At 39.5% G+C, this 15,853-nt stretch overlaps 1 protein-coding gene and 1 long non-coding RNA gene across 2 annotated transcripts; both read right to left on the bottom strand.

The window, feature by feature from the left end:
• Window positions 1-2,166: 2,166 nt before the first annotated feature.
• Window positions 2,167-9,018, bottom strand: LOC145478714 (deformed epidermal autoregulatory factor 1 homolog). The gene is made up of 9 exons (XM_081456819.1): window positions 8,187-9,018; window positions 6,701-6,883; window positions 6,267-6,384; window positions 6,009-6,036; window positions 4,987-5,048; window positions 4,109-4,332; window positions 3,622-3,753; window positions 3,028-3,186; window positions 2,167-2,748 (listed from the first exon to the last, which is right to left on the bottom strand). Exons 1-9 carry the CDS (start codon window positions 8,769-8,771, stop codon window positions 2,665-2,667), a joined length of 1,575 nt encoding a protein of 524 aa, XP_081312945.1. The 5' UTR covers window positions 8,772-9,018; the 3' UTR covers window positions 2,167-2,664.
• Window positions 9,019-9,464: 446 nt separating this feature from the next.
• Window positions 9,465-15,597, bottom strand: LOC145478715 (uncharacterized). Its single transcript, XR_014048318.1, has 4 exons — window positions 15,326-15,597; window positions 13,144-13,333; window positions 12,620-12,690; window positions 9,465-12,473 (listed from the first exon to the last, which is right to left on the bottom strand). It is a non-coding gene; the product is annotated as an uncharacterized LOC145478715 (long non-coding RNA).
• Between the last annotated feature and the right edge of the window lie 256 nt (window positions 15,598-15,853).

The following is a 15,853-nucleotide window of genomic DNA, read 5'->3' on the forward strand; positions in this document are numbered from 1 at the left end:
GACTTTTTTTTGCTTAAAATTGTGCGGCGAGAGAAACACAGGATTACACGCCATCATAGCGCCGAACTACAAACAACCAAACAAATTCTCACAACTTCAAAACACTCAGCTGAATTTACTTACAATGGCTTTCCTTGCCATTAAAAAGTGAATAGAGATAATCTTGCGTTGATTAATCGTCGATGGAAGCGTAAAAAGGGCAACGATTGATCATAACCACTAGTTCACTCACGACGATTTCACGCGCGCTGTTTCCCGCCGTTAACGTGACCGTGGTCAGAGATAGGAAAATCCGCACCGCGCTAAGAACCAATCAGATTGCAGGATTCGTTACCGTACCCTTTTGGGAAAAAATAAGGGAAAATATCTGAAATTAGTATATACCACACAAGTGAATAGTGCTTTTCGCGCGCTCTGATTGGTTAACTCGGAGGTGATTAGCAAGGACTATTCACTTCCGAGCAGCAGGCGCGGGAGGTTTTAAAATTTCCGACCGCTTGTCACACATAAAATAACGTTTTGGTCCACTAATTATTCAGCTTGTGTGGTATATACTAAAACAATTATTTACCTCAGTGTCGGTGAAAGTGATGGATATTTACCTCCACTTCGGTGAATAATTGTTAATTATTACCCCGTAAAGCCATAATGGATCACAGAAGAATCGGGTAGAACCGACTAAGAGAAATGGCCACACATGAAAGTACGACCAAACTCTTGGAAAATAGTATCACTTTAAGTTTTTTCTATCACTTATTTCTCAGTGAAAAACAAATACAGAAGATCTCTGTGAAAAGTTGTTGCACAAGGAGTGACTAGCCTGCTTGGCAACTGCTAGCTACAGACATTTAGCGTAAAATGTTCCGAGAAGAACTGAAAAGCTACTAATTTCTCTTAACACTGTATACTGAGAAAAGTACCCTTGTGTAAAGTTCGTACCTCAGGTAAGGAAGACTCTTCACTTTGAACGAAGCACGTGCTCATAAGGTCTGCTTGATATAAAGTTCTTGTCGCAGCTGTCTGTGTTCCGTAACACCTCCAAACGAAGGGAAAATCCAAAATGAAGCTTGAAACGTTGTTGCACTGCAGTGGGCGAAGGCAAACGAAGCTCGACATTTGGTACGAAGGTGATAAACGTTTGCCCAAAGAACGCAACGAAATAAACGCTCTGTCACATAGCATAATTTGAAATTTAAATTTGTGAACGTTTGCGACTACGCCGTGGTGTGGGGAAGCGGGGCGGGGGTGTGGGTGGGGGTGGGGAGGGGGGAAGGGATCTTAGAGAGAAAAAAAAGGACTTGAAGACCAATTTGGCTTTGGATAGTACAATCACTACAGGGGCCGATTCTCGGAGTTTACATCCCGTGCATCACTTAGCCAGGTAGTGAGGGCTTGAAGGTTGGGAATTTTCACGCATTGAAACATAAATATGTTTATGCTCGCAGGAAATCAAGTCTGGAGTCAAGGAGGAATCGCCTTGTACATTACATATACAAAAAATACAGCTGCACAATAGAAATGGGATGTGTGTTTACGAAATTAGGGATGGACCTGGATGGTAGAATGCACTTGCTCGATTTTTTCCCAAGGCTCCCCTTGCACGATGTTTTTTTTTCAGCAGTGTTTGCTGTGCCGGAATTTTTGTTTGGGAATTGCCCACTTCCCCCCCCCCTCCCCCCCCAACCTCAAAAAAAATAATGGTCTGTCCCTAAAACAAATTTGATTATTTCTCCAGGCAAGAAGGTAATATTGACCTCTTGAGTCCAATGTTATTGTACATTTTTTAACACAAATCACGTAACGAATGTCTCTCTGAGAAACGTGTAATCTAGCGGAGCAGAGTTAAACGTTCCTCAAACAGAAGTTTCAAAAGCCTGACCCGCCCGGTTTTTAGCTTCATGGGCATTCTTCTTACTTACTTCTAATCTCTCATTGAATTATGAGAGACCGAACATTAGAGATTTCGCGAGATCACGTAACGCTTGCTAGTGAGCACGACGACCAGTAACAGCAGAGAATGGAAAAGCACAAATTAAAATTCCTGTGCAGCATTTGCAAGAGTGCCTCAAAAATGGCCGCCTAAAGGTTGAGAGGGACTTGTTAACAGTAACAACAACTTTTCATGATCCCCGTTGGGTGAAACATCACAAAGATTAGGCAACAATGTCAAAAGGTAAAGATCACGTGACTTTCTTTTACAAACATACTTGAATGTATAGCACAATTTACATCATGTCACAAGAATATATCATCTTTATATAAAACCGACATACTACAATGAGATGTTTGCTTCTGTGGAAAGAACTCAAACAAATACTTCAGTAGCCAAGAGGAAATGCAGATCCAATGCCGGTTTGTCTCCTGTATTTCGAATGTCAACATTTATAGCCAAACAACAACAAATACATTAATCAGATCTGTATGAAGGTAAAATTACAAAGTCTTGTGTAAAACACATGCCATACAAGACAACAACGAGAGAAAATGACAATAATGAGTTCAAAGAGGTGAAGATGCATCTTTTGTCAACCTGTGAAGTCTGCACAGGTATCAATTACACTCTTCACCCAAGCTCCAACTGACAGCTTGGTCTTCACTTAAGAGAACCTGACAAGAGGCATCTCAGTTCAGTTGAAATCCAGCTTTGCACCCTCTGTTTTTGTCCTATTCCACACCATTTTTTTCTCCTTCTTCAACAACAGAGGGATCTTCTTCCATGGAAATTTCACTTTCACCACCATTGAGGGACTGTGAAAGTAATAACACCAGTCAGCGATGGGAGTCAAGTGGCAATACCAGCTAGCCCATGGCTAGAGAAACTTAAGAAAAACTTTTGAGCCCTGCCCAGGCCTGGGACTGGAAAATGTCACGTCTATGATTTAGAAAAAGTTGGCAGGCATAATGCATGTACTCTTTGCATGTCTTGTTTTAAGAAAAAGGGAGACACTTCAAGTCAAGCATGCAGGCAGTCAAGGCCGCACAACTCACTGCATGTACATCACACTCACATTATGTTTAACTTATTACCTTAATAAGCTGCTCCTGGCGTTCATCAGCAACAGCCTCCATTTTCTCAGCTTTGGCATGTGCTACAGCTTGAGCAATGGCAGCTTCCTTCTCCACTCTTGCATCATTTAACGTACGAGATAACTGCATCAGAGAGTTCATGCGAGCTTGTGCCAAGGCCTATGAAGACATACAAGCAAAGAACAATCAATGTTTCACACATCTTGCAATCAGGTATACATATTAGTAGTAGCTGTGTATCTACAACTACTAGCTGTGTATCTACAACTTACTACTAATACAAATTTAGAAACCAATATAAATGAATTTCAAGTTTTAATTTCTTGAACAAATTGTTGAGTAACACAAGCATACATGTGCATGCACTTTTAAAACTTGAAAAACTGCAAGAGAAGTGGTTGAAACGAATGACATGCAGTTGATTTCTGTTAGAGCAAGTAAGCAACTTGTTTAACACGGGTGTTTAATTTACACACGTCACCAAACAACCAACAACTGTGATAAGCACCATACAAACAAACAAACAAAGAAAAGAACTGTTTGTCTGGGAACAATGATCTGCAAAAATACAAGAAATGTTTCCTGCTTACTAACCTCTTTCTTCTCAGCCTCTGCCTGTAGTTTAACTTGAGTTATGGCTGCATCCTTAGCAGCCTCTGCCTGCAGCTTGGCATGTTCTATCATTCCCTTCAACTGCTGAGCTGTATTCAACAAAGAGTTCGCCATCTACAGGTAAAAGGACAAAATCAACGTGTGGTCAGAATTAAAAGTGTGATACAGTTTATGAACCTCTGCATAAAAGTATAACAACAACTTACCTGTACAGGTCTAGATAAGTACATCTTCATACATTATGTTTTCTTTGACAATTGTTTCTACTGACTATTGATAGGGATATGTAATTGTATCCATTTTGAAAATTAATGCTCTGTAGTACAAGGCAACAAGGGCATTCTTGCTAAAAGCATCTTGGAAAATTCAAATGCAAACTACAATAAATACATGCATTTTGGACTGTACAGATATGGGTAACGCACATTTCTAGAGAGCTGGGTACGCTGACTATGCAGTAAGAATTCACCTCTTCAATATGCCACCAGTGTCTCCTCTGATCTACCATAGGATCGCCGGTTGTGAGTGGCGTGACAGGTAGTGTCACTGTGATGGTCTGACCCTCAGGTCTGGCAGCTTGCGACATTACAGGGGGGCATGGACTCATCATGGGTGTGAGAGGAGTGGCAGGAGTATGAGGTGGCACTGCACTTGTCACACAGCTAGACACTGTTACGAGACCACTTGACAAATCTGAAAAAAAGAGTTTGATGATTAGTCAACTGGTAGCAAGGCTGCTGCAGCATACTAAACAAGAATGATGTCGTCTCAAGATTACTATGTGTTGTTAGTACAGAAGTCAAATGCTGTAGGTACATGTTACAAGAGAGAGAGAGAGAGAGAGAGAGAGAGAGAGAGAGAGAGAGAGAGAGAGAGAGAGAGAGAGAGAGAGAGAGAGAGAGAGAGAGAGAGAGAGAGAGAGAGAGAACATTTCCTTTTCGGTATACAATCAAGTGTACCATCCATCAAATCAATATGACACAGTTGTATATATGCTGTTTTGTTTTCTTATAGGTGGCCTTTAAATTGTAATAGATGAAAGACAAGTCTTACAAACCTTTCACATGGAAATTTATAACAGGAAAGCAAGTTATGAAGAAAAATGAAAGGAAAATGCCAGAAAATTGTAATGGAAGTGCAGCATAATAATATTTGTGTAATCAATGAGTAATCGATGGGTGCCCAATACGTAATTGATGAGTAATCAATACCATCTGTTTCAATGAATAATCAATGACATCGATAACATTTGAAGGTTACTTTTGGGGGCACATCAAAAAGAGAGCATAAATTAACAACACAGCATTCTACATGGACCAAATAAAATCGTAATTCTCATCTTGTTACCTCCAGTGTCCATAACTGTTCCTTCATCATTAGTAGCAAAAGCACCTGATGCAGAGTCAACACTGAGAACAGAGAATAAATTTTTGCCTCTTAAGTTCTAATTCACAGTGGCAAGAAGGAACATGCTGGCCATGCAATAGTCATATCATGAACTACAGTTGTATAGCACTACAGCAAAATTTCTACAATTATATACACAGTGTTTCAGCCAGAAAATTTTACTTGAGGGCCAAAGTGGCCCCTGAAGACCTTTTTTAGGGGCCAATTTTTTAGGAAAGGGTACCATGGAAAGCATCAGGGTACGATGGAAAATAAAGCAGTTTATTAGGATCTATGATAAAATTTAATAGTAAGTGCTTTTTGAAGTGCTTCTACTCAATAAAGTTTCTATTGAACCAGGATCCGTGCATTACAAGAGAACAATCCTTAAGCATACATGACGTAGTCAATGATCAAGGGTTTGCAATGTATTATATGGCGATTTCAAACACGGTCAGCCATTTGGAAGTTTTTCGATGTGACAGAATCAATACAGCAAAGCAAAAGGATGGATCGACTTCTTTTCTTATGTTGAATGTTTTAGAAGCAAAGATCTTTCAATATGATTTTCTAGAAGGACATAATGTGTGACAAAATAACCGTTATTGATCATCAACACAGACAAATGTAGTCGCCATTATGGCGACTAAACCAGAATTTTTGGTTGCCAAGAATGAAATGTTGGTTGCATTGGCGACTGTATTGGTTGCATTTTCGAGCCCTGGACTATGATTTTTAAAATACTATGCCTGACTGTTAAGCCTGCAGTCTTGTCAAAGGAAAGGGCCAATTTCATTTTGGCCCTTTTTCTTTTTTCTGGGGGCCATCTCTAATTGCAACACGGGATTCCCGCAATGGCGCGGTCTGGCAGAAACACTGTACATAGACATAGTATATGTACACTGATATTTAGCTTGTCTGCTGAACAGACTTACAGCTACATGTACACCAAGCTCATGCTTGTATTGTAGAACCAGTCTTACCTTACAGACCGCATCATAAACCCATGTGCTACGATGAATAGAAATAAAAAAAAGAAAATCATTTGTTGCAATAGATAGTACATGTACGTGTAAATCCTATTTAGATATAACTGTTTGATTAACCTACACTACACTTGTATAATTAATTACTACTGTATAATCAAAATTTTATAATATTTAAAATGATTAAACCATGAATCAACAAAAAAAAATCTTACACTGCATGTACAAAAGAGTTCTCAAAAATATCTCACATACCCTCACGCCTGGAATTCTCAGAGCTGAGGGACAAACTCTTCTTGAGAATTGGTGACCCAGAAGTTGATGACTCACGCTTACGGCGTTTGTAGGGGACAAACAACCTGATTGGACCAGCCTACGAAAGCAATGACTAGGATTTTAAAAACCATAACTTAATACATACATGAACATGTACAGCTCTATATGCATAGAATGTGTGCTTTTACTGCCTGACTGAAAGGGAGACTAACTCAGACACAATTTCTATTTTTTTTATGTCAAGTATGTATGTTGATTGCAACTCTTTCATGTTCTCACATTAACAAACTTTCAGTTATCTTCAATAGTTTGATGGTGATTCACAAAAAAAAAGGTTTAAAGGCATTGCCAAAGAACCGCTTTAAATATTAAGAATGATTACTAAATGTTTAAGAAATATATTTTTTTCATACCAGTGTGTCATCATCACAGCAAGTTGCACATGTGCATGAAATAGCATGAGGGGTCAGAACTCCATCCTCTATCAGGGACTGAAGAGTACGCCCACCATAGCGGATGCTGCGCTTCCAGTCCTTTGAAGATGCCCTTCCACAGCGAGCTTCAAATTCTGATGGAGTCATCCACTGGTCTTGATACTACGAGGGGAATAAAATAATTGACATGTAAAATAATCGTGCAATTTCACTCGTCTAATAGAGCCACAAAGGATGAAGTGCCAAAGTAACAATTTCCAAATTCAATTCAGTCAGAAAACAGTAGAAGAATAGCCACACAATGGAGGTGCCACTGATAATTCCCATTATATAGTGACACCTGTATTACAGTAAGCTGACCCCATATTAGGCAGACACCCTCTATTAAGTGGACACCAGCTTGAGTCCCTAAATTTTCTTCCCACATTTACTGTAAAATTAACCTGCATTTGACGGACACCTCTGTTAAGCAGACACAGATGCCAATATTATGCCATTTTGTTGCACAAAACCTGTAATAAGCAGACACTTCGAAGACTTTTTACTTCTAGAGCTCAGCTCAGACTCTGTTAACATTGTTCAGCGATGTCAATTTAAAGCTAAGTAGAATATTCAAATATTGAGGTCTAAGAACTTGGCAACAATGAAATGCGGTTATCTATAACCATATTAAATTAGAACCTGTTTTCAGTGGGTACCCTGTACTAAGCAGACACTAGTGCATGTCCCAAGGGTGTCCGCTTAACACCGGTTTCACTGTTAAGTATTTTATTTATTTCGATCTTTGTAGACAATCCCTCCCAAGGTCCTGTTTTTCCTCAGGGGTTGCAAATGGCCACGCATACGTTACGAATCATGGTCCTCAGATTTCATGTAAGCTAAACATTCATCAGCATCAGTCCAGCAATTCCCAAGTCGCAGCTCAATCTGAGCTCCCTTCATAAGTCAGGGAGTCTTTACTGAAGTCATGCATAACCCTGTTACTACCCTGTTTATACCCCTGAGCTGGGAGAGGGAATAATAAATCATTAAAAAATAACAATATAAGCAATATCCTCAAACACAGTGAAAAAAAAAATTCCTTTTTGGGGTAGATAAAAAAAAAATAATAATAATAAAAAAATAAATAAATACAAAAAATCACGAATCGATGTGCACAGAGAAACGTGACTCTAAGGGGTTACCGGCACGGCGTTGGGGGCAAAATACCATAACATCTGAAAATATAGGATAAAAATCTCAAGCCAAACAACAAGTCGTTATATGCCAAGTCTATGCTGCAACATTGCGAGTTAAGTATTAATAACATCACTGTGCATGCACTGAACTTGACGGAGTAAGCTCAAGTTTAGCTTAATTCGTTTTGCCATTGTTTACACAACACAACGTGAAAGTACAAGACACAAGCTTACGTCTCTGAGCAAAAAACTCAGAACAAGAAGAAAGTGTTAAACTAATTTCTTACCTTGATGCACTTCCCACGACCACCTGATCCAAGTTTGGTTTTGAATAACTCCGCTGTTTCGTTTCTGCAGCGCACGATAAGTACATCTGCACTGAGCGCTGCATCCCATGGCGATTTGCCTTGCGTTTCGTACTTCTGACGAGCCAAAGGTGAACCTTCGTCGACTTGTTGATTTCCAGTAGACATTTCATCTTGTTCCGCTTGTTGTATAGTGGTAATACCTTGTGAATCTTGTAAATTTGGACTGGATGATCTGGTGGAATGTGCCGGACTGTCTGCGATGACTTCTTGGATAGGTTGTAGGCTGGTCTGAGAGGGTTGGATGTGCGATGCCGTCGGAGCGGGAGTAGCGAAACTGATACTAACATTCCCGTTCGTGACTTTTACCACTTGTACTTCACACTGTGGATGCCCACCAACATTCGTGCTCGAACCCTCTTCGCCAGCATGGAAGACAGCAGTGGTGGAAGTTTCGTGTTCAGTCGGGATATGCTCGGCGATTGCGATCTGCTCGCTTACTTCAGATAACGAAGGCACTACCGATAATCCTTCGCCTGTCCTCGGAACGCCAACGTTGTCGTCCATTGTTTTGCGTTGCTGGAGCGATGCCAGTCAATATTTTGTGACAAAAAAGCTTTGGTTACCTCAAAGGAATATCAAAATACCTCGCTAGATTTCTAGTTTAATTGAAAATGCCGAAATTCAGGCTTTTCAAGTGGAATTTAGCGGTATTTTGATCTCGGTTAGGTAACTTCGTTCTCAGCGCGTCTGCTGGGGGTCTTTTGTATTCGTGGCCGACGAAAACGTGACTCGTTCCCAGCCCATCGGCACTAATAAAGTTAAAGTGGCTCTGACCAATTGATTCTCAATTTGCGTAAAAGAGTGTTGTGTGTTTTTTATCTTCATTTGTCGTCCACCATCATGATCTTTAACCTTAAATATGCTAAACATATCGAGTTGCCCACGAAATTGAAAATGAAGCGCTTGCAGATAAAAGTCTTTCCTGAATAGCTACCCTTAGGAAAGTGTTTTAATCACAAATGCACAGGTACAAGCATTTCGATATATTTTACAAAGTTTAAGCATGCAAGAAGGTTTTGCTATTTCAATTAACCCGCTTGTGCTGCTCTTGAGCAAGTTTTTTCATAAACTAGAAAACTCATTTCGTAATAGTCAAGCAGATTACATATTGAGGCGTCGCTCACGTTTCAGTATAATTAACAATTATTCCATGAGCGCGCGTTGGATATGAGATGGTAAATAGCCAACTCGGCCCTACGGGTCTCGTTGGCTATAACCAATCTCATATCCAACAAGCGCGAATGGAATAATTGTTTTATTAAATTCGGTGCGTTTGTATACTTGGAAATTATAGCTTAATTTTATTGGATTTTAATTTTACAAAGCGACCGGAAGTCGATGTGGCAAAAACAACAACAAGTGGGAAATCACATGACATGCGCGCCGTTTGTAAAATTAGTTGAATGAAAAATTTGAAAGCGAAGCAGGCGAATATGCTGAGTGAAATTACAATCAAGCAGAATTCAAGGAACGTCTATCAAATGAAGGAAATATATCCATGGTCAGAAAGTTTGAAAAGCGTTCAAGTTCGAGTCATGGAGAAGAGCCGAATAATTGTGCACTTGCACATTGCCGTTGTAATAATGCTGCGGAAAACTTTGATCGCCCTGTGACAAAGACGTTGAGCCAAAATTATTCTCGACAAGACCTCTTTCAGGATTCCCTTGCTTTGAAAACCTTGGCATTTCGAGCTGTATGTGTGGAGCTCATTGTTGGCCAGATTCAGAGTCAGGGACAGAAACTATCTTACCGTCAGATTCATTTTCAGAATCTCCGAGGCCACCCTGATGGTTTTTCGTGGCTGGTAAAGAACCGGGCTTACTTTGGTTCAGTTCAAAACACTCAACTCCTTGAGGAGTGTTTTGCAAGGACAGAATTGTTGGCGCTAGCTGTCGTTGATTCTCCCGTCCTCGTCGGCCAAAAAAGAGAGCGAGATAAAACTCGGGTCGTCCTGTATTAATTATTTATCTATTAATTGTAGTTATTTTATGTATCTTATTAGTACACGACCCCACAAGCTTGTTAGCTTTGACGTCTTTTATCGTGTATAAATAAAGGTTGTATGTATGTATGTATGTCCTCTGTAGCTATGCGGGATTTTTGCTCTCGGCCGATCCGAGCTCGCTTTAGTCGAACAGTTTCCTCATCTGCTAATTGGAAATTGGTTTCTTATGGACTACGCCGGCAATGATGCCTGTTTTCTTGAGGCCTTTTACAAATACTCTAATAATTTATTTGCCTGGTCAGAGAAAATGGAAAACGGTTTGTTGTGCGGCGGCGTGCGAAGGAAATGATCAATGGCGGTTCTAATGGATTTCGCAATACGTGCCATCTTTCTTCCTCGCAGACGTGTAAAAACACTTCAAACAAACATTCAGTTCTTCTTTTGACATTTCTTATATCGTTTTCGAAATTTGGTGCCACCAGGACTAGCAAGCCATTTTGTTAAGGTAAACATTGTTTTTGTTACATAATCTTCATGAATGCGTAAAATCTCGACGGTCATATTTTAATTTTGCAACTTTTAAAGGAAACTTAACGTATACGTACCGTTAAATAAGCTTATCTCGAACTTTGTGGCTTTTTTGTTGTTACTGGGACGGCATTGTTCATAATTTTCTATATTTCTTCTGTAGATAGCTCACCGAATCTGCTTTTTTTCATCCATTGTTTTGTCGACGAAACTTGGCTTCCCGCGAAAAAGTTTATGCCGAGCGACATTTACCGCATTCATTTCCATATAAGGTCAAACGCAGGTATAATGGCTGGTAACCGAGATCCAGTGAACCAATCAGAAAGCTAGAATTGCATTATCCGAGGTTGAGAATTTAATAATAAGCGTTAAACATGGGTTATTGACCAAGGACGCTGTAAAGATGGCTGGATATTGGGCAAGGTTTATTTTTGCGTGTTTATGGACCAAGACGGATTCGAGTTCCATTACGCAAAAAAGAATTTGGCCAGTCAGTCCTGCTATCTTGACCGAACAGGCTTGGGCATGCAATAAAGGATTATTAATATGGCATCTGGTTCGGGAAAAATGCTTTCTTGCGGGACTACGGGTAATCCCGAGCAGGCAAGATAGCGCCATCTTGCCCGCTCGGGTAGCCAATCACAGCACAGGATTTGGTCCATCTTCAGAGTTTCCCTCGCGGAGCTAGCCCTATAATAAGGGAAAATATTACCTTTTTCAGTGAGACTTTTTGAGCATCGAACATTAGCATGATAATGAAAAACTGGAGCATAATGTACACAACCCTAAATGGGAAAATGCTAAGCGGTACCAAAAAGCTATTTACAACCCCTAGAACAAAATATTCCTTACTGGTTACCGAGAGGCACGGGGTCGTGTCAAGTATGAGGAAAACATTTTCGTCTTACATTTTCGCGGCTAATATACTCGTTTTGATTACCTTCATACTTTCATAGGCACAATGGGAACACTGTACTCCGTGCTAGAATCATTGCAATGTGAGTAGGTCCTCAAAGCGTGCGAAGGCCTTCATTTGGCTTACATTTTATCCAACATGAATTGTAATGAATAAATTAATTAATTTCAGTACAACGGTGGAGATGGGCATCTATAGCAGTTCAGACCACGAGGGCTCAATTTAACGTGCATCGTGAACGTTTAAAAGTGTTATATTCATAGCTTGACGAGAGTGGGGAGGAAGGGAGGAGAGGGGAGGAAGAGCAGTAGGTCGCGCAGGGAAGCCACTGCTGTGAGCATGAGAGTCGTACAGTTTCTAGTTGGTTAAGATTACTCACCGTTACCACCCTGAAATTGCAAAGTGCTACCACCCATAAATTGACGCCGCCAAGTCACACTTTCGCTCTTTTATTTATTTATTTAATTTATTCAGTCATCTATTTTCTTCTTATTTTTTTGACAAGGATGCATGGGTATAATAAGTTGACATGATCAGAGGTGATAAACTAGAAGCATATCACATCTCATATCAATATAAAGGGTCAAATTGGTCCAAATTGAAGGCAACTATTTGACTATTTGTTTATCGTTCTTTTTGCAAGGAGCTCTTCATATAATGATCGCCAACGAAACTGTTTAAGATGTTGTGGTCATGTACAGTATGAGCAAGATCCAAGAACAGGCCCAGTAAATGTTATATATACAGAGAAATATTAAGATGAAATCAAAACAGCCAATTCGTGTTGTTTCGACTAGTCATCCTCAAGCAACATAACCTGTGAAAGACAAAATTTTTCGGTTAGCTTTTGACAGTCTTAAAGAGTGTGTTTAATCTGTATCTTTACAAAGAGTAGTTTTTTGCTCAAAATAAATTTACAAATTGATCAAGGTAAGATACAAGGTCTGAATCAAGCGAACAAACCTTTCTTCTCAGCTAAGCCCATCTGCATATGGCCCTGTCCATATCCCATTTTCTGGGTTAGGTCACGAACCCTGAATTAAAAAGAATACAACTCATTTAAGAAATTATCGTCTGTATTCTATACCCACGGATTTCTGTAAAGTGACAGTTCATTGGTCATTTTATCTCTCAAGTTCAGTTCCGTTATCCGTTGTCCAGGAGACAGGGTTTTCAGCTGGTAAATATGCCAGGTTTCGTTACAAGCTGCAGCTGTCACTCAGGGTTTCAAGGTAGATTCTGCGATTTGCTGGCATGGATAACAAATTATGAGCTGTCGCAAATTATGACGTCGAGGTTGATAGACTGTTTCTCAATAAAAAATCCCGCGGACATCTTTCAGGTTTTTAGTAGCAGGATATGTGAGTTGGAGCCAAGAATTGCCAAGTAAAAGTTCGTGTAATTTATTCTCAGAACTGGCACTAGTAGAACTGTGGGACTACAACTAGGAAGAATTTCAATCTCTAGTTATAACGTTCGACACTCACTGTTTCTTCATGATGATGTACAGAACCAGCAGCACAACACAGAAGACTGCCAGAGCGAAGATGAAGATACCGTACATCAAGAAAGCCTCCTGATTGGTCATCATCTCTGGCATGATGGTTTTCGGCTCGCTCTCGCCCTCAGGCTCCCCGTAGGCTTTTTCTGGCTCTGTGGTAGGTTCGGGTGCCATGGCTAACAACAACAAAGTCAGCTGGCGTTAAAAAGGCTGCCCACATTACGTAACAGTTAAAAATGATTTGAAAGGAATTGTTATTTTCTTTAGCTAAGTGGAAGGATTTACAGGAATTAGAGAACGCTGAGCTAAAAGCTTTTAAATCTCAAATTACATGTTCTGTATTTCCTTCCCTTGAATTAATACTGTTTCCTGAAACTGGAGATGAAATAGCTTCCTACTGATGTCCGAAAGTAAATAAAACTGCCATGCTTGCGATAACCCAGCAGAGTTGTTTTTATAGCAATGTTTTTTTTCAGTTTCAATCCACAACGGATTAAGAAAATGAAATGTTTTTGCCAAATTATCAATATAGTGCTATATGCTATGAAAACTTGACTCTCAAAACCTCTTGAAATTTTCTTCCTTCCTGCTTGGGAACAAGTGGAAAACCACTAGGATCTAATACTAAGTGCATTGCTGATGTCAAGTGATTTACTTAACGATGCAGGTTAAAACATGAAAAGTCATTTAAAGATTTTCGAGTCTGGTCATGGTGATCTCATCGCTGGTGATATTTCAACTGATTCTCAAATTAGCCGACAACACACACAAGCCGGGCTACCTTGTTGGCTCGAATTTTTAACACCATTCAAGTAGTATAGTTAACAGTTTTCAAACACGAAGCAATATCATTGATTGTGACAGAAACCTCTCTAGTACATGAGTGAACTGCGTCGGTTTTGTGTGGTTTGAAACAAGATGGAAACTATTTCAACAATTTTTTAAGGGCTTGTTGCTGACGTAAATCTGTTAAAACAAAGGCATTGTATTTTTCTTTTCTAGGTTCAGCCGAAATGACATTCTGTCGTTAATTAAGAACAGAAACAAAACCGTTATATTGGTTCAAGATGGTTTTACATTTTTTTTACATATTTTATTTTGAGGTTCTGATGGTTGCTGTTTCCAGTGCTAGCTTAAAAACAAAAACAATAAAAAAAAGCTTTTTCAGGCATCGATTATGATAAATATTGGGCATCCCAAACACGCATTGTTTTCCAACATGCCTGCAAAAACAAGACTATTGGGTCAAGTTTGAAATAACCTCCTGTTAGCGGATGAGTTTAAAATAGACTTTTGGCTTCTGTAGTTTCCGTATTCTTTTCGTAGCTGCTGATTACAAGTTTTCTTTCATCTCAATTTTTGTCGGAAAAACTGGTCAGTTATAAAGAATTCGGTTTACGAATGGACGCATTGAGCAATAAACAAGAAACAAAGAAGAGCCGACTAGTTGTTTACAATCAAGAAAATGTTAATTTGTGCAAGGAAAAAAGGAAAAGAGAACACAAGGCAGAACAGCTGTTGCCACAAAAGGGAAACTAGTCAAAATACAAGGGAAATCGATGTAACTTTGAAATCGTTGATGAGTGTTTCGCAATTAGGCTACCGGCGAATTTATGGGGGGTCGCAACTCAAATAACACGTCCTCAAGAAAACAACACACCATGTAGCGTTTAAGGTAATGGAAACTTAAAAGTTTGATGTGTGCAAAGAGTTTGAAACCGTAAGTGTAATGTATTAGTTAAAGATTGACTCGTGATCGGTAAGGAAATTTTGAGGTTAAGCTGACCAAGCCATTTCAAGAAGTCCATATCAAGCTATATGTTGTTTAGGCAGTAGAGCTTGAAGACAGTGCAAATATGAGTAACACTAGCTCTTAGATTTATCGCATCAGCTGATCAGGTTATACCCTGCGAAAGAGCACCGTCTTGAGCACAGACTCGAGTGTCTCCTACTTATTTGCAGTGGCTCATAAATGATGAAAAGGGTCCGTCACGTTTAAATATCTCTCTTCGCAATAACGTCGGTAGCCCATGGATCATTGTTGCTTGTTTGCTCAAAAATTATCATAAATGTATAACCTGAATGTCTAATAAAGTTTTAAATTGATGGCGATTTCTTTTTTTAATGTGCGACTAATCAATAGAAAGGTTTAGTCTTTTTCTTCTCACCTGTATTTCTTTGGGATAATCGGTGCTCTCCTTAACGACTTGGGAGCTCTCAGCAAATGAAGCTTATATCACGATACTCGATCAGTTTATCGACAATGTATTGTTGTACTCCACATACCTCATTATCAGCAAACAATTAACGATATTGGACCTATCACGTGATACCGCCCTTAACACTCGTGGCTAAATTAATTTGAGCAAAGTTTTTAGCGTTAGCACGCGCCTGTCAGTCAGTAACCTACTTTATCACCGGTCAAGATATGGATGCATAACTCTTATTCTTTTCATTTAAGTGTTTCAGATGAGTTTTTATTTCTAGATCAGTACAAAATCACCGTTAAGCTTAGTTTGTTTTCCTCTGTTATTTTGCAAACGTCAATGCACGCTCTAGTTGATATGCGGTTGATTGGCTGCTAAAGCTGAAAGTACTGAATTTAACGTCATGGAAATGATGTTGTCGTGCTTAATCATCAATGTTTATCCCTACCGTTGCGTGGCCAACAAATATTTGTTTACAGAGTGAGTTGA

The sequence above is a fragment of the Orbicella franksi genome, chromosome 2 (genome assembly GCF_964199315.1).
Source record: "Orbicella franksi chromosome 2, jaOrbFran1.1, whole genome shotgun sequence".
NCBI lineage: Eukaryota > Metazoa > Cnidaria > Anthozoa > Scleractinia > Merulinidae > Orbicella > Orbicella franksi.